Source organism: Onychostruthus taczanowskii, unplaced genomic scaffold (assembly GCF_017590055.1).
Source record: "Onychostruthus taczanowskii isolate IOZ18803 unplaced genomic scaffold, ASM1759005v1 scaffold40, whole genome shotgun sequence".
NCBI classification, from domain to species: domain Eukaryota; kingdom Metazoa; phylum Chordata; class Aves; order Passeriformes; family Passeridae; genus Onychostruthus; species Onychostruthus taczanowskii.
This window is the reverse complement of record NW_024501460.1, coordinates 4482536-4501870: the sequence shown is the minus strand read 5'-3', so window position 1 is coordinate 4501870 and position 19335 is coordinate 4482536. Positions and strand designations below refer to the sequence as shown.

At 43.9% G+C, this 19335-nt stretch overlaps 1 protein-coding gene across 11 annotated transcripts in view; it reads left to right on the top strand.

Moving 5' to 3' along the window:
* RREB1 (ras responsive element binding protein 1) overlaps positions 1-19335 on the top strand; it is a 123009-nt gene that overhangs the window by 98565 nt on the left and 5109 nt on the right. For 9 of the 11 annotated variants that reach the window (XM_041413169.1, XM_041413168.1, XM_041413170.1 and 6 more), the window contains 2 exons: positions 1378-4117; positions 17825-18571. In XM_041413169.1, the coding sequence (XP_041269103.1) occupies positions 1378-4117; positions 17825-18571 (3487 nt within the window). The remainder of the gene's footprint in view (positions 1-1377; positions 4118-17824; positions 18572-19335) is intronic. The other 2 variants (XM_041413177.1, XM_041413178.1) reach the window with 2 other exon arrangements.

Here is a 19335-nt window from a genome sequence, read left to right as displayed (position 1 = left end):
GTGTAAAGATGTATAAAAAATTCTGAAGGAAAACTTTGGTCATGTTAGATCCTTGCTCCTTTGAGCATAGTCAAAAAATCCTACATCTGAAATCAACAGGGAGTACACACAGTAAGGAAGACAGTATTTATTTTAGTTTTAGTTTTAACAAGGATGTAGTTGGGGTATGAAAGTTTTTAATACAAAAAACTTTGAGCAGTCACCTTACTAACTAAACAGTCACATCTTCTGTGATTCCCTCACAAAACACTCCATAATGTTCCTCATGTAAGGTTTGAGGGACAGTGGATGGGGAAAGTCAGGGAGGTGGTCTGTAAATGTTTTTCTGAGAGCCATAAACCTTTCTGTTGAGTGGTATGATTCCTCCCTTTGTCAAACCTTGCCTATCTTAGTGTAGGTCTGGATGAAGCTGCATTATCTATTAAAAAATCAACAGCACAATCCACCAGGATCGTGCTTAGTTTCTGGATTTTTCTTAATCTTCTGGGGTTAAAACATTTATTTTCAACTCTGTTGACTGCAAAGTGGTAGACTTGAAATTTGCTGCTGGACCAGGGGAGCACATAGGTCTTTCTGTCAGTCTGTTACAGTTTTAGTATAAAACTTAAAAAATCAAAAGAAAGAACTTTTAAAACAAAGTTTATTTCTTTTGTAATTAATGACAGACATTTAAAGTTATTAAGGGATTTGAATGTTGGTATTTTCCTTTTGTAATAATTTTGCTTGCCCTGTGAGAAAAGATTTATAAAGTATTTAGAGTCTGTAAAGATCTTGCCAGCCCTGTACTAGTATTTTTCTTGGGAGAATAGATGTAATCAGACTTCCCTAACCAAAAACCACTCTGCTTTAAGCTCTGAGTTTAATTGATCTGCTTTTGGGGGATTTTATTTTGGTTGGCTTACATTGGCTTAGCTTCTTCGATGCCTTTTTTTTTTTTCTTTTCTTTTCTTTTTTTCTTCCTCCTGGTTTCTTTGTAGTAGAGCTAAACGAGATAGTCTACTGCCTGGCTTCTTGCTGTATAGTATGCTGAGGCTCCTGTCCTGTCAATGACACAAGAGAAGTTTCTGGTGGGGAAATTTAGGATGGAAAAGAATTTGAGAGCCTGAATAGCTTTCTGAAGGAGTTTACCTTTATAGAAGGGAACTTGTGAAGGAGTTTACCTTTATAGAAGGGAACCTGTGGAGAATCAGCCCCTAATTCAGATACACACCTAAAGGCTGTAAAGCAGGAATATCTCCATGCCAGGTAGGTGAGGGCTGCTCTAAACCTCTTAACTTAGTCAGTGGAAGAGAGAGTGAACTGTTTATGTTTTTCAGCAGCGTGTGATGCCTTTCCAGTTTGAGATTCCTACTCTAAATATTTTTGCATGTCTTGCAGGTCTGGTGTGAAACAAATTTGCGAAGGTGCATCAGTGACTTCCATCGATTTATTTGCGAGATGTGTAACAAGGCATTCCCCATGCTTTCAGCACTCAAACTGCACACAGAAACTCACGTGGTGGATCAGGGAAAAGACAAGCACAAGCCACAGTCCACAACCCCACCCAGTGAGAATCCAGACCAGAAAGCCTTCATGGCATCCTTGGGCCTACAGTACACCAAAGACATCAAGCCTGTCAAGCAGGAGGACAATACACAAGATGAGGTCCAAGAAATGCGGCTCAGAGCTCTGAAGAGTAACCTACCTCAGGAACCTGGCAGCACCAGTCTGCTCAGCCTCTCTCCTCTGGAAGCTGCCTCCATGGGAGGGTCATTTTCAGTCCTTCCCCCTACAAAAGAAAACATAAAGCTTCTCTCACTGCAACCTTTCCAGAAGGGTTTTATTATCCAGCCTGACAGCAGTATTGTGGTGAAACCCATCTCCAATGAATCTGCCATTGAGCTGGCAGACATTCAGCAGATCTTGAAGATGGCTTCTTCTGCTCCTCCTCAAATCAGTCTTCCTCCACTTTCTAAGGCACCTTCTGTTCCTGTGCAGTCTATTTTTAAGCATATGCCACCACTGAAGCCAAAGCCTTTGGTAACACCCCGAACAGTTGTCGCAACCTCTACACCTCCTCCTCTTATCAGTGCCCAGCAAGCCTCCCCTGGCTGCATCAGCCCAAGTCTCCCACCTCCTCCGCTGAGGCTGATCAAGAACTCTGTGGAGTCTGCCTCCAACTCTCATCTCCCCCAGCCAGGAGCCAAATCAAGTCCTTCCTCACAGTTGCTCCTCCAACCCAAAGTAGAGCCTTTAACTCAGCATGAGATGAAGACACAGCTGGAGCAGGACAGCATCATTGAAGCTCTCCTGCCTCTAAGTATGGAAGCCAAGATCAAGCAAGAAGTCACTGAAGGAGACCTCAAAGCCATCATCGCAGGGGCAGCGAACAAGAAGACCCCGACCATGAGGAAAGTTTTGTACCCCTGCCGTTTCTGTGACCAGGTGTTTGCCTTCTCTGGTGTCCTGAGAGCTCACATCCGTTCTCACTTAGGTATTTCCCCGTATCAGTGCAACATCTGTGACTACATCGCGGCTGACAAGGCAGCGCTGATCCGGCACCTGCGGACGCACAGCGGGGAGCGGCCTTACATCTGTAAAATCTGCCACTACCCATTCACAGTGAAAGCCAATTGTGAGAGGCACCTGCGAAAGAAGCACCTCAAAACAACCAGGAAGGATATCGAGAAGAACATTGAGTATGTCACCAGCAATGCCGCAGAGATGGTGGATGCCTTCTGCTCCCCGGACACCGTGTGCAAGCTGTGTGGAGAGGACCTGAAGCACTACCGGGCCCTCCGCATTCACATGAGGACGCACAGCGGCTGCCAGAAGAAGAAGCCGTTCGAGTGCAAGGAGTGTGGCACGGCCTTTTCGGCCAAGAGGAATTGCATTCACCACATCCTCAAGCAGCACTTGCACGTGCAGGAAAAGGAGATTGAGAATTACATCTTAATGGTGGACTGCAGTGCCCAGGAAAGCCAGACAGACCCTTCTTTATTGGAGGACAGCACTTATATGGACCACAAGCCCATGACACCTTTCCTGGAGCCACAAAACGGCTTCTTGCTGGGAACATCATCTCACGTTTCCATCAAACGTGAACCTGTGGGCAACTTCCCCATGGATTTTGATGAGCCATTGGATTTCTCTCAGAAGAGCAAAAGCCTGAGTGCTGTGCAGGTGAAGCAGGAGAACCTGTTCAGTTCATCTCTGTCCCTTTATGACTGTTCCATGGAGCCTATTGACCTGTCCATCCCCAAAATCCTGAAGAAGGATAAAGATGATGTCCCCTGTGAAGCCAGGAATCAAGAGCTGGCTGCTTCTGGGAACAGTGATAAAGCCTATAACTGTCTGCAGTGTCCTTTGGTTTTTGGTGCCAACGGGAACTCAGAAACAAACCGGGGTGTCAGACATCCCCAGCCACTGAAAGGTTCGTTGCATTTGACTGTCCCGATCATTTCCCCAGCTCTCCCTGGCAATGCTGCCTTGCTGAGACCCCTGAGGCCTAAACCACCACCACCACCTCTCTTGCCAAAGCCTTCAGTAACTAAAGAGCTGCCGCCATTGGCTTCCATTGCACAGATCATTTCATCTGTGTCTTCTGCTCCCACTTTGCTGAAAACAGAGGCTGCGGACGCCAGTCCCCAGGCAGTGAGTGGCTCCGCTGGGTGTGACAAATCAGGGAATGCCAAAGCTAAAGTGACAATCTTGACCACCGTTCAGAGAGACGCCAGCCTGCCCAGTGACCTGTCTCAGGCTTGTGATCCAGAGCAGACTCCTGTTGCTGACGCAGGGTTGACTAAGAAAAGAGGTAGAAAGAAAGGAACGAAAAATAAGCCCAAACTTAGCAGTAGTGTGGATCTGGAGTCAAGTGGGGAATTTGCCAGCATAGAGAAGATGTTGGCTACCACAGACACTAACAAATTTAGCCCATTTCTGCAGTCCACTGACAGTTTCAAGGAAGAAAGTGGCAGAAATGGAACAAGTGAGGATGAGAAGGAAACTGCCAAGGATAAGCTGCTGAGAGGGAAGAGGAATGCTTACTCAGACTGCCTGCAAAATATCCCCTGTCCTTACTGTCCTCAAGTCTTTCCATGGGCGAGTGCCCTGCAGCGGCACATGCTCAGTCACGCAGGTAAGGGTGCTCTGTGGTCACAGTAGGTTCTAGCCCCTGAGGTTGTTCCCCATAGAAGGGCTCTCCATGGAGCAATCTTCCTTTCTCTGGTGTCTGAATTGTATTCTCCTTTATTATTTTGCTAATCCCTAGCTGTTGCTGTTGCACAGTGGTGGATTCCAGAAATGGAATAATCTCTGTTTCTTTGAGTATCAGAGGGTAAATAAAACCGTTAGTACTCATTTGACTTCAGTGGAATAATTTAGTGTAGCTGGAAAGAGGCTCAGGTTTCAGTTGTTTCATTATTATTGTCTTGTCTTGAAGGGGAACATGTGTGTTAAATATTTAATTGTGCCTTACGTGGTTTATTTGTCTGCTTCTGATGGCTGTTTGTTGGCATCAGTAATGATAAAAAAGATCTCTAAAAATGAGAGACAGTAAGTGTAGAAATGGGCAGGAAAATAAAATAATATAGTGCTTAGCATTTTTTTTTTCTTGCGGTGGCTTTTATTTAACAGATCAAAGGAGGATGTGAGAAATGGCTCATCCTCAGCATTATGTAATAGCTTGCCTCTAGGAAAAGTTTTTCTTCAGTGATAGACAAGTTAAGGTGGGCACATGCCCTAAGGTGTGGAGATGTGTATGGAATCTCTAGCACTGTGCTGCTGTGTAAGTAACCTCAGACCTGGTGTAAACAAAAGGAGGAATTGGGTAGGGAGATTTATTCTAGGTCTGGGGTTATTTTTTGTTTTTCACTATAAAGGAAATACTGTATTGAATGCTGTGCTGATTTGATGTTCCCTCATTCTTCCACCCACACTGTAATAAAGTAATTAGAAGATTCTCATCCTGCTCTGGAGGGAGAGGGCAAAGCTCTGATTGCTGTTGTGCCCTTCAAAGTCAGTCACAGTTGTTGATATTATTTACTTCCTTATGCATCTCAGCTCCTGGCATAAAGACTAAAAATCAGGGATTTTTGTAAGAAACATAGGGGATTTGAGTATGCCCTTAGAAAAGTTAGCTTTTTTTGGGTGGTTTTGTGGTTTTTTTTTTTTGTTTGTTTGTTTGTTTGTTTGTTTGTTTGTTTGTTTGTTTGTTTGTTTGTTTGTTTGTTTGTTTGTTTGTTTGTTTGTTTGTTTGTTTGTTTGTTTGTTTGTTTGTTTGTTTGTTTGTTTGTTTGTTTGTTTGTTTGTTTGTTTGTTTGTTTGTTTGTTTGTTTGTTTGTTTGTTTGTTTGTTTGTTTGTTTGTTTGTTTGTTTGTTTGTTTGTTTGTTTGTTTGTTTGTTTGTTTGTTTGTTTGTTTGTTTGTTTGTTTGTTTGTTTGTTTGTTTGTTTTGTTTTTTGTTTATTTGTGTTTTTTTTGTTTGTTTGTTTTCCTTTTTTTTGTTTGTTTTGGTTTTTTGGGGGTGTGGGGGGTTAAGAAAATGAGGTTTCCTGAAGTTACTGATTCATATCTGTGCTAAAGAGGGAAACCTGAAGAGGTAAAAGAGGTTAGCTAGGGGGTTTAAAGGGAATCTGAGCTGTGGAGCAGTCCCTATTACAGTTTGATTTGGGTGACATGAGGACATAACTTGAAAGGTATCAGTGCAACAGTGAAGCTATTGTTTTCAGGTCCACAGAGACCAAATTATTTCATCTTATTAAGCATACAGTTTACTTTGTGGTGAAGGAGAACGCTTTACTCATATCTCAATTGTTTTCCAACACCCTGGTCTCCAGAAAAAATACATAGTTACTGAAGAACTGTTCATGAGACAGAAGACAATGGAGAGGCTTTTCCCAGACTAAGAGGTTTGACCTGCTTATTGATGGCAGACTTCCAAGGTAGCAGCACTGGTGTAAACCCTTAATGAAGACAGGAAAATTCACTCAGCCATGAATTACACTGGTAAAACTTGTCTCCTTTACGACCACCAGGCTTGGAAGGAGGCACTGTCCTTTTAGAAAGCCTGTGCTGGAATCCCCACAAGGAGAGCAAGCAACTGTGGCCATAAAAGGACTAAATCCTCGCCACAGATACAGGATTTTTGGTAATACTACAGCAGTGGCATAATCACATTCCAGTTGGTGTGTTCTGGCACTGATAATACTGAACTCTTTTCTGATCATCATCTGGGTGTTGAGAGAGACTTGCTGCTGGAGGACCACCCCACAGCAAGCTTTGGCTGGCCTTGGGGCATCTGCCTTCAGATGGCATGAATCTTTTCTTTCTAAACTGGTAGTTTCCAGCAGCTCCCCTGTCACAGCAGTGTCCATGAGGCCTACTGGAGGGGAGGGGGAAAGCTAAGCTGGGAAGGTGGAGGAAATTTAGGCCAGGGAGGTGGTGCCAAAGCAAGCCTGAGGATGCGTTCAGGTGGAGCAAGCCCTGTGTTTTTGTGGTGGGTGTCAGGTGCTGGTGGCATGCAGGGAGTTTGGCAGCTCTGTGGTAGATGCAGCAGTTTGTTGGCTTTATCTCCTGGATGGGCAAACTGGTTTTCTTGTGGAGAAATCTACAGTGTTGTAGTACAGCACAGTGTTACTATCCCCACCTATTGCACAGGCAGATAGCTTGTAACTTGTCAGATAGCTCTGTTTTTCAAACTGAGTTAAGGATAAAAATTATTTGCTAATCTTTGTAAAGAGAAAAAGGGAACTGTTATTGTCTGTATTTGATGGCTGCTCCCTGACCTGGGTAGGGAAAGAACGAACAGGCTGACATGACTGGGATAGATGAGATTCCTGATGATCTGCATCCAAACTGCATCTAGTGGATATGTGATCCATAGGCAATCACAGCAGGCAATCTGACTGTTTAACACTACTATCAAAAAAAACCCCCAAAAACCCAAAGCAGTTGTTTGAGCTAAAAAGCAGCACCTAGCTCTTCTGTGTTTGTAGGAAGGTTGTTATTGAGGTAATTCATGTAAGTAGTCTAAGTTAGGATGAGGAAAAGGTATATAATTCTGAGCATTTAAGTGCTATCTGTATATTATGCGTTTTGAATTGCTCTATCCATACAGACATAAGAAGGTTTTTGCAAGTCTGTCATTCATGTTCAATAAAATTTCAACACAGAGGCCACCTTCTATGTGGTGTCAAGGTCTTATTTCCCTTTTGTAAAAGTGCAAAAATGCACATGGTACCAGTGACCCACATCCCTCATGCAACCAGAAGTGTCTCTTGTGGAAGCTTTTGCCCTGCTTATCCTTGCTTCAACACCACTGTGTGTTTGGGGATTTTTTTACATTCAAAAACATTTCCATGAAGAAGCATACACCTTCCTCAGTGTTTTTTTGTTGTATTGGTGAGCTCACAAGTGGGACACTGGGAATTTGGCATAGCTTGGTTTTATACAGTGCCTAATACAGTAGCTGTGTTTTGTTTGAACATGCTTGAGCACTTGCTTTTAATACTTTCTTTCTTTTGATGTCTTTAATGTATAATTTACTTTTCTATGTTCAACACAGTTTGCTGCTTTTTTTTTTTCTCTTCCCTGCTGCTCTTGACTTCTTAAATTCTCAGAATCATGACTAAGATGTGCCCTGCAGGTGATGCAGTTGGTTTTGCTCCTTTGTACAGGATGCGGATCAGACTAAGTTCAGTATAAAATTACAGTAATGGTTTTTAACAACCACCCGTTTGTTATAGATAACCTAATCTGTTTGCAGAGAATCACTTGAGAATATTTTCAGAGGGTTACTGGCAGATCTTACTTGGCCCAAGATTAAATTTTGTAAAAAGTGAGATTTAATAGCAGAGAGGGTTTTTTGGTTTTGTTTTATTTTGCTGCCACAATAGGAACAAACCATACAAGGAAACATCTGTAAACAAAATAAAGGAATAAATAAATAGAAAACTCTTACATCTAGCCCATGAACTTTAATGATTCCCATTGATTGGAGGTCACAAGTCACCAAAAAAAAGGACTTTGAGGCATTTTTATTCTTTGCTTTTATGATTTAAGTCAAAGTAAAATTGTAAACATCTTTACTTCGCAACATTTGTATTTACCATGGTGAATAATGTGTTTCTGCTAAGACAACAGTGGCAGGAGATACCCTGAAGACTGATCTTACATGCTTTGATTATTCAGGTGACCCTTTATACTGAAAAAGACACTCTTCAAATGAAGGGCTACTATGAAATGTCCAGACTAGGCCAGTCATGCTGTGCTGCTAACCAAAATTTGCAGTCAGTCCCAAGTCAATATTTAGGCACAGATGCGCTTTAATACAGGTCATGATTATTCATACGGAAAAAATTTAATAAAAAAATCAAATCACATTGACTTTTTGGGTTACCTTCCAGTGATTAAGTTTATTTTATCAGAAGAGCAGTTGCCTTTAAGGGGCAAATACAGAAGGCAGAGAAAACTGCTTTTTTTGAATGTTCTGGTTTTGTGCCTTTAAAGGTGACATTTTTGGAAAGCATTGCAGCTTCGGGTGGGAGGATTGGAGTTTGCGCAGTAAGTGGAATTTTTGTTTGGGTTTTGAGACCTCCAGCTAGGACATCTGTGTGGAAAGAAGTATATTTTATCTGTTGCAAATATTGGTCTGTATGACAAATATTTGATTGATACAAACATTTTAAAGGCTGAAAATATGAGAAAATTGTGACCTGAGATGCAGGTTGAGTTTCAAGTAATTAATCCTCAGCTAATCCTGTCATTGCATGCTTGAAAAGAAATGTGGAAAGGAATTGGGCTACCATGAAGCAAAAGGATTTCTGCTTGACTTTGAAGTTTTGTATTTGCATTGTGAATGAAGCCAGATAGAAGTGCAAAAACCAGTGATATTTGTAGCCATAAATTTATGGGCGAATTAGCAGGCATCTGAAAGGAAAGAGTGACTTGAAAGCCTACAAAAAAGCAGTACTGTGATACATCGAAAAAGTTGTGTTGACACTGGAAGAAAATGAAGAGAAAGAAACAGCTCCTGAGATGTCTGTGAGATGCAGGGAATCCCTGGTACAGGTTGAGATGTTAACTAAAACAGAACCAACTTTCAGAAGATGAAAGTGAGAGAGATACCCACAATGTTGTGTCAAAGAGGCTGCTGGCTGTGGCAGGGGGTGGGTGGTGTGCTTGTGTTTTCAGAGGTTTTGGGTGTTAGGTGGGAAGGCGTGACAGGAGCTGATCTCTTTTTGCAAGTAACTATCCTCTCAATTTCTTTCTTCACCACAAAGATATCTTGCGAGATTGTCTTCCTCATTGCACTGCATGATCCTGGCTTTTCTTTCAACTTTTCCAGTGCTTAGTCCCTTCCCTGTTCTAGTCATTTAAATGAATTACAGACATGAAAAACTTTCTCCTAAGGGAAAATAATTTACTGCTTATTCAACATATGGGTCTTGATTCCACTGAAGTCAGTGGAGAGATGCACTGTGGCTTTGATGGAAATTGTGTCTAATTCGCATAGGTGATAGGCATTTCCAGACAGAGCCTGCTGTTGAGGAGCTTGCAGTCAGGATATTGTGGTTGGTCACCAAGCAGTAACAGAGGCAAAGGAAAAAAACCAAGGAAGTTTGTTATTACACACCAGGGGGATATTCATACATTTTGTCTTGCAACAGGCCAGAAGCCCTTCCCCTGTAAGAAATGTGGGGGTCTAAGATCTAGCAGAATTTCCATAAACCTGGAGTTGCCAGCTGCTACCTGTACTTAAGGACAAATGTACTTATCCCCCAGCCTAAGGAAGAGGATGTTGGATCTCACAGTGGCACACAGTTTTTTCCCAGCTGTTCAGAACACCAAGGCCAAGTTGTACTTGGTTGGGCCGAACACTGCAGACAAGCAAAGCATGAGAATGTGAGGAGTGCCCTTCCACATTGGAGCTGTGGTATTCCTGTGTCCACTGGTAGCAGGAGTATGTGCTCTTCAGTGTGAGCATGTGGACACAGCCACTTCCTCTGGCCTGTTGCTCTTAAAGCTCTATCAGCATCCACAACTGCTTCCTTATGGTTGTGTGTTTGAGGGCACATCCTTGCCCTCTCCCTTTACAACCTGTTTGTGGAGCTGCTGTCTGCAGTTCTTCCAGTTGTTTTCTCAACCTGCTGATGCAGTCTGGTTTGAATTTGGCTGCTGCTGCAGGAATGATCCTGGAGAGACATCAGCAATGGCTTTGAGTCCTCCTGCCTGGATGTACCTGCCAGTACTATACTCAGCATCACATAGGCACAGTTTAGATTGTTTAACCTTGTGTTAATCTGCATTGAAGCTCACCTGCCATCATACTGCCCCCTTTGTCTTGTCAGTAGTGAAAGAGGTTGGCTATCAGACCATGCAAGGCTCTGTTGCAGGCAGGTGAGTGGCATTTAGCCAGAAAGGAGGAGCTGACACAAAACCAAGGGTGGGCACTGTCACTCCAGGTTTACCGTGCTGACCAAATGGGATGGGTGCAGGAAGGAAGCTCAGCAGATGGTGGTACATGTCCCTTGCCTGAAAACTGCTTGCCCAAGGCAGCTGTTGCTGTGAGTTATTCACACCTCCAGTACAGACAGTGTCACTTTGTGTCACTTTGGGTTGGTTTCATGGAAGAGTTGTTGGGAGTAACAAAAGCAGCAAGAAGTTGGCTCTGTGCGTCAGGGTAGTTAAAATTACAAATGAGTTATTACTCTCAACCTCAGGGTAGCTGCTGATCAGATTGCACAGGATTTTTCTCTTACATCTCCGTACACCAGTTTGTTTGGGAAAGTCTGCTGTCTTGCCAGCCTCTCTCATCCTTTCTGCTTCTTTTAATACAGCAGGTTGCCTTGCAGTGATTCAGATGTGGTAATACAGGTCTCAGTACTAGTCTGGCTTTGCAATCTGCCGTGCTGGGGACCTGTTATGACACGGTTTGATCTTGCCTATCATGAAGAGACTAAGTTGCCTCGTTACCATGTTCACAGCCTGTAACTTCAGAAGGCTGTAGCCCGGTGTCTGCGGTGTCACGTGGGCCCATCCTGCCTATGCAGACAGCAGATGGCTACAGCGTGAGAGAGGAAGACTCGTGTTATGACATGATCCCCTCTGAGAACAAGAGTCTGCAGGAAGGGCTCTGAAAGTGCTCACCTCTGACAATTTTCCTGGCAGAATAAAACTTAAATGTCCTACCTGAGTCGATTGAAGACTTTCTCTATAGTCAGAGGGCTCCTAGAGCAGCTCAGCTGTTCGGTGGTGTGAGGAGGCAAGCATTTCTAAAGCTGCTCAGACGAGGACTGGTGCAGCACGTAGGGTGGGTAGGACTCGGGTGCAAGGTAGATGTTCTCAGCAGCCGGCGCCGGGCTGGTCAGAGTGGTTTGACCTGCCCCCGGCAGACAGAGCCTTGGGCCATGGTTGGATAACACAAAGTGCTTATTGGCAGTACTGGCTCGACCTGTTCCCAACTGTTCATCCCTGCAGCTGTAGCTGACCCAGCTGCCCAAAAAAATTGAAAGGGCAAGGGGAGGGACTGGTAGTCATGAGATCAGTTCCCGGATCTGGCTGGCAGTACAGCCCTGAAGGAGTACATTGATGCAGCTGAGGTGTGGAGCTAGCATCATCTTCTGGGAGGCACTGGGGATAGATGTTGTTGAAATTGGCTTTGTTGTCAGTGCTTTGTGTTGTCCAATAGCAGCTTTAGGCATCAAGGAGGGAGCCCAGATCCGATAGTGCGCACAGTTATAGTTACCACATGCACCTTACAGCACAGCTTAGCGTTTATTACTGGCTTCACCAAGCGGTGGTTAATCTCAGTTCAGAATCATTCAACAGCTTTGGCCTTGTGGTCTCCCTCCATTGTCCAAAAAAAAGGAATTTCCAAGTCCGTGGAAGTAAACTAAGAGTTTGAAACTGTGGCTAAGTGTAAAATGAGGTGGTTTCTTTTGGTGCTGGCTATAAAGGGAGGGTAAGCAGCATGCTCAGGGCTCACGTGCGGAGTGCAGAGTCCTTGTGAGGGCCGTCCTTGGAAGTGAGTGGTCATCTGGATTTCACTGTATGCCAGAAGGAAAGGGAGTGAAGGGAGATGCTTGGATGGTGTTTGGTCAGCCATAAATGAAGTAAAGCTTTTAGGGTGAGGTGTAAGACAGGAAGTGCAATTCAATAGAGTGTCAGTGGGAACAAGTTTATAGAGGGTTTCTTTTGGTCTTGTTTTAAACCAAAACAAAAACAGGATGGTGGTTTAGAACAGGATTCAGAGATGAGGAGGCTGTGTAAGTGATGGGGCTTGCTCATATCCTTGCTACATGGGGAGGAAGGGAATGGTCTAAAGTGCCTGAAGCAAACTGAGGACATTTCCCCCAGCTCACAGCAGTCAGACCAGCAGAGAGCTGTCCCAGCAGAGAGGCATACAAGGAAAATGTGGAGCAGCTTAATTAATAGCCCACTTTCGTCATGTTAAAGCAGCCCTGCCTTTGTCTCCTTAGGGCTGTCTTAATGCTCCCTTCTTGCAACAACATACAGTTGACAGAGATGTGGGATAGGAATGGGGTAAGGGATTATCTCTTACATAATGGAGAAAGAGAACTTAATAAGGAAAGATCCCTTTTGTAAAGAGACTTGCCCCTAATGTGACAGGGTCGAAGACAACTGCTCTGTGTTAACTAGACCAATATTTACAAAGTATACTCCACAGTGAATTTTCTGATTAGCATTTAGCAGAATTCATCTTTGCTCTAGATATCTGCCACACTGTGATCCCTCCAGAAATCATGTGAGCCTGAGTATAGTGGGGGACTTTTTCCAAACTGTTCTAGCTGTCTGTACCTCTGAGCTACATTTGTGGGTATTTCTTAGAGGACAAAGGGCTTGAAATCGTGTTTTCAGTGTCAGGCAAAGTTTAACAGCTGCTCTAGAGCCAGAGCTCAGGGTAAAGCAAGAGTCATTTGCTGCTGGGGTTGGCCTGAGTGCTAGAGCTGCTGTGTGAAGATACTGAGGAGATGCTGTATAGCCTGCTGGCTGTATTGTCAGCAGCTCTGTGTCAAAATGCCTTTCTGCTGAGTGGTGCAATCCATCACAAGCTCAAAGTCTGGGTTTTGTCTCCGCTCCCTTAAATGCAGATTCCCCCATGGTAGGTGCAGTCAGAGCTAGTCCTGAAAACTTTTCTTCATGACTTCAGCTACTCTGTTGAAGGTACTGGGGAATCATACCGTGTGTTAAAGACAGAAAGTGTTTTTTCCCAGAATTGTTTTTCTTTTTCCCCAGACATATTCAGTTCCATGTACTATAAATAGTCCTTTCCTAGCTTGAATATTTTCATTTCAGAAGGCATGAAGACACAGCCAAAGCTCTCTCAACTGTGTGAGGGGTGATTAAATATTTCATTTGAGTGTGTGCAAGTGATGTAATGAAGGTGGCTGAATTTTATTATTTAGAATGTTTACCATAAAAATGGACGAAGATAAAACCTAAAATTTTTCAAGTGGGTTCTCTGGATTTAAAAGATGTTCTCCAGTTCATGGGTGGAAGTAGAAGCAGCACTGTGTGTGTGAGTCAAAAAAATCCCAAATTTACTAGAACTGCTACCACCTAGTGGTGGCTGCCTCTATTGTAAAATATAAAACAAGCTGGGGTTATTTCAGTTAATGTAGGGAAGATAGTAAATCAGCTCATCTGACTGATAATGCCAACTGCTTGTACCACATCCATTTCTAGTGGTGTGTTTGCTCTACTTGTGAGGATTATTTATGTGATGGGTTTTCTAACTCTTCTCTTGGGATGTTAGGAATGTTTGTCAATAAACACTTGCTTTAGCACCAAAATGTTTTTCATTACATCCTGTTTTCTCTACTAACTTTGTAGCATCTCAAGATCTACTCTCTATTCCACCATAGTTCCAGGAAAAAATAAAACCATGTGTAAAAAGAATCATGCCAGCAAGCTTCCTACCTTGATCTCTATCTCCTCTTTCATCTGAAATTTTTCACATTTGGTGTCCTTCTTCATAATTTGGTTTGCATATGTAGGAAAGCTCTTCCCTCCTCTTGCTTGCCACCAATAAAAGATGAACTGGATTCTTCTGACTGGGCTGACAAAAGACTGCAACTTGATTTGTAAATAGAGTTCAGCAAAACAGTCTTTCCTTTCCTCAGTTTGAAGGAAAAACGATTTTGGCTACATCTATATAGTGGTTTCTTTCATGCAAGCAGAAAAGTTTTTGGATTCTCAGATGGAGTCCTTGAGGTTTAGCTTATGAATACATCTCATGAGAAGTTGTTTTTTTTCCCAGAAGCTGACGAGGCAGCAGCTGAGTTACCAGTGGTTTTTTGTCGGGGTGTTAGGTGTGTCCTTACTTCCCTATGTCCTTACTTCCCTGATCTTCTCCTCCTCTTTCTCCCTTACCCTGCACATCTTTTTTGACTCTGGTGTCAGAATTGAGATCTTCAGATAGTGTCATGTCACATTCTTCTCTTCATTTTGAGGGAGTGACACACTGGTTGCACACAACGTGTGCTGCTCCCATGGTTGCTGAAGAAGTGGCAGTGGGTGGGAGCCTTGAGAAGTGGATTTTTCCACTCTTGTCCTCTTGACTCACCAAGTGTAAATTCTGTGGGATAACAAATGGACTGGAAAGCATTTTAAAGCCTTAGTAAGTGAAAAATGGGAAAGGGGCACAAGAAACAGCAGGCCTTTCCTGTGCATCCTGTTTCTTTCACTGCCTGGAATTGAGTGACTGCTCTGCAACATAAATTATCCAAATTCTGGAGATGGGAATTGTCCATGTGAGAGGAGCTCTGTCTTGTTGGAGGGATGTTTTCCCAGATCTGAAGGTTCAGTCAAAATCCTCCTCCTTGTGTAAGATACAGGCCTGCTGGAGCTGTGTGGCCAGCAGGGTTTCTGTTGCTGCAGTGGGCATGTAAGAAGGAAGAAAACAGTAGTGCAGGCCAGGCCTAACCTCTGCTGGCGTGGATGGAGCAGCTGCCAGTGAAAGACTACCCTTGAAGCCATGCCTTGCACTGCAGGAGAAGTCCCACACTGGTCCTGGCTCAATTGTCTTCACAACCATTCACACCTTCACAGCTCCCCTGCTGCTATTGCAGTTCATCGGAAGCAGAACTGGGCTGATTCTCACCCACCCCCAAATAACCAGGATTTGTGTAAACAGCTCACTTTTTCACCAGCTGCAGAACCAACTGTACAGGTTGGAGATAACCACAGAGCAGCTCAGCTGGTCAGGAACTGCTGCTTTACGTGAGGTACATGCATGAAGATTCCTAAGAGGCCTGTGAAACTCCTTTTTGACAAGGAAAAGGGCAGGTTTGGTTTGTGCAGGGGAGGAGGAAGAACGCTCCCTTAAGCACGTACATGTGTCAACATATCCCTGGCTATGTCACCACCTGAGTTTTGTATGTTCCTTCAGGGCTGCCAGGCCCACAGGAGCTTCAGAAGAGAAGGCCTGTGTACCTTTGTGTTCCCAGGGTTTGGAGCAGGCTCTGCCCTTCGTGAAGGCACATTGTTTAAACTTAAGAGTTTGTTTTTCTTGATGTAGACCTCATGTGTTTGCCTGTGCCAGTACATCACTTACCTGTGGACCACCTATCCCTTGAAGTGTTTTTCTCTTGTGCACTGAAAAATGTAGTTGCAGGCTACGCATGCAAGAACAGAATAACAGCTGGGAAGGGCCGAGGGCACAGAGGAGAGCAAAGAAGGAGATAGAGTCCAAGTACAATTCACTGGAGAATGAGTATACTGTAAGAAAAATAATATATTTTTCCAAATACTAGAAGCAGAAGAAGAAAAAGCTATGGAAAAATTGGAAAATCATGAGTGATATATGACATTGAATGTTGAAGTTGGGACTTCTGTATTGAGATTTTTAAGACATAATGGTTTTGGCTTGCTCTTACCTTGAGTGCCACCCATGGATATTCTCCTCACTCACTTTACTTCTGATGTTTCCTGTTGAAAAACAGGAAAAAATCTCCCTCTGCATCTACTGTTTTCTGTTTGGTCAATAAAGAGTTACAGAACATCTCTCCGGGTACGATTAAGAGGAGCTTTTTCCCATCTTGGTTCCCTTGTGCTCTTCACTCATCTCCATCCTAACAGAGCTCACGTGGTTTCCTGCCCCGCTCCCTAATGAGCCCCCTCTGTGCTGTGCTGGCAGCCTTTCTTCAGCCTAACACACATCCCATCAGGGGAGCATTTCCTGACCTCGCAGGGGATGAGACTGGGCAGCCCACGTCTGCTTTCAGACATCCCCATCCTCACATTCTGTGGCCTTACACACAGATTAGGGCTTGCTTGCGTGTTCTAACGGGCAGATAATTAGATGAGCAATGAACTTTGTGTAATCCACTGTCTGTGTAAACAGATCTGTTCTGATTAAAAGGTGAGATTACTTTTTGTGATAGGTCACTTCTCCCCCTTAAACTCCCCCAAGAAAAAGGGTATCAGGAATTGCACACTATTAAGTGATCATTCGCTATCACCAGAAACACTGCTACACTTTGACATTTGTTTAATGGCCATTTATTATCACTAGTGAGAGGAGATGGGGCCAGTGCAAATTGTGTTGCAAGACTACATTCAAACTAATAAGTGCCTGAGAACCATCTTCTTATCTTCTGTTTTTACTCCTTGCTTAGGGAAAAAAGCCTGTAATAGGAAATCTGGGCAGTTTGGAGACAAGCACATGTTGTACTGTTTCAAATAGAGAGCTTGCACTGCTTGCCTAGAGTTTCTAAATCCCTGTAGTTACTCAGCACCTCTTGTTCTTGCAGATGAATGTTGAAATGCTGGGTGGGTTGTGGGCTCCCTTTGCTGCTTGCTGTCAATAAGCAGGGGGCGGGTGGAGGACTTCAAGTTTCAGCTTTCAGAAAGTGCCACTTGCGAACTTAGTGTCCTGGAACATTTCCTGGGAAGTGGCGCTGGGGATGCATCAGCAGCAGCTTTGGCCTTCAGAGCCAGACCAGCTTATTTCCTATTTACTAAGACACTATTTTTGTGGAGCTTGGAAGGAGTGCAGCTCCAGCCCTCTGTTCTCCCTAAGCACCTTACCTGTTTCAGTTTTTTGGGCATGTTACATCTTCAGCAACATTAATACTGCTGACAGGTAAGGAAGCAGAGGACACCATTAAGGACCACATCTTAGGTAATTTTTGTCTTCTTGTGAGGTAACTGTGAAACAGCAAAGCCTGTTACTGTCCCTTGGCTTTATGCTTTGATTCCTAGTGGCATATCAGAGACTCAGGTGTGGACAAACTTCCACATTTTCCACTCTCATGGTGTATACCCAATTTTTTAAGCCAACTTTTGTTACTGTCTGCAATAAGTATTCACATTTAGTTGTACCAGGTAGTTGCATGAGGCTATTACATTTCCTTGGAAAAACATTCTTGCTACACAAAAATTAGTTTGATAAATATGTGGATTGTATATTATTTCAATCTGTGTTCATGTTTTTCATACAAAAGTTTATTGGTAATAAATCCATGTGTCTGTGGTCTATTTGTGACAGTGACCTCAGCTCTTCTTTGGTGTCTCGGCATATTGTGTTCTCTGGTTAAAGGTGATTACATTGAAAATTATTGCAGGAAGCTGCTGAGATTGTGAGTCTGTTTCGGAAAAGAAAGCATTTTGTAAAAGAGTTTGTATCATCTTATTAATTGGGTTCTGTGGTATTTTAATCTCTTTTCAGCTGTAAGTTACTGGCCTAGGTCACAGACAAGAGAAACAGATGTTGGGATGCTTGATCAGAAGCAATGCTCCTGGGTCCCTGTGCAGGCTCACTGCTGGTAGCTGGGAATCATCAGGGAGCATCCTACTGAAAGTTTCTCTGTGTTTCCTTGTAGAGAGCCAGGCGGATGCAGAGACACTAGCTGCAGGAAACAAAGCCTTGAACCTGAGCTGTGGCGAGAAGGAGCAGTCAGAGGAAATGACAGAGCCACCAGAGAGTGAGCACGGCGGCCCCAAGGAGGAGCAGAAGGCCGATTCCCTTCTGGCAGAAGACGATGCTGAAGAAAAAGTGGATGGATATGAAGAGGGCCCTGAGGAAGATTCTGTAAGTAACAAAAGTCTTGACCTCAATTTTGCCAGCAAATTAATGGACTTCAAGCTGGCAGAGAGTGACCAGAGTGCAGGCAGCAGTTCTCAGACTGAAAGGAAACATGCCTGTGACATTTGTGGCAAAACCTTCAAGTTTGCTGGCACTCTTAGCCGTCACAAAAAGGCCCACATTCGTGAGGACAGAAAGGATGAAAGGAGCAGTGAGGATGAAAGCAAAAGCATTCAGGATGATGCAGGAGCTCCCTCGATGCAGGACTCTGGTCTTGAGCAGGAAGAGTCTCCGCTGGACTTGAAGGTAGTGGAGTCTCCTGTGGACTTTGAGGCAACAGGAAAGGAGAATGAAGAGAGCGAAAGCGTCTCTGAGGGGGAAGGCACAGAGAGAAAGTCCTCTGAGAAGAGCAGTGATGACAAACCAAAGACTGATGGGGCTAAGAGTACTGCAAAAGCAGACAAAAGAAAGAAAGTCTGTACTGTGTGCAACAAGCGTTTCTGGTCTCTGCAAGATCTGACGCGACATATGCGGTCTCATACAGGTAAGAGGAGGCTTGAGGGCAGAACAGACCATGAGGTGCCCCACCAGACTGAGATATCTGCTCTGGAGGTGCATGGTTGCTGCTGGCACTTGAGTTGAAGACACTGCTTTTAGTCCTAAAGGTATCTGCAAGGTGTCTTCTCTGCCCCCCCAGTCCTCCATGCTGCACAAAAAGCCTATGGAGTGAGCAAGAATTGCAGCCACTGCCTTATTTTCAACTCCCAAACTGTTTTTCCCCATGATTGCTTACAGAGTTCAGAGGTGAGGGCAAGTGTGGAGATCTCTGGGCAGCTTCTGACTCCCTTGCCATGTGTGTGTGGCTTTACTTCTTCCCAATATTTTGACCAGCAGTGGAGAAACTGTATCATGAGACTTCACCTCTGAGTCAAAGTTTAGAGAGAGAGAGAGAGAGAGAAAGAGTCTGGTCTCATCTGATGATCTGAGCCCAATATGGATAACATGCTGGTGATGTGTGTGACCTGCTGCCTTGGTGGAAGCAGAGATCCAGTGGGCATTTGGGCAGGGAAGGTGGAACACAAGTAGTGAAACATTTGCCCAGTGATTGGACTGGGCAGTGGGATTGCTTTATGTCATAGGCAGATTGCAGCAGTGCCTTGCAAATGAGATGAAGCCATGAACCAGCTCAAAGGTGAATTAATCATTCATCCTTATTAATTATGTATTTTACCTGCCAGCAAGCTGCTCTAACATGGGAAAACTGGTCCATTTTGACATTTCGTGTCTTTTGAAGGTTCTCTCTGCTGA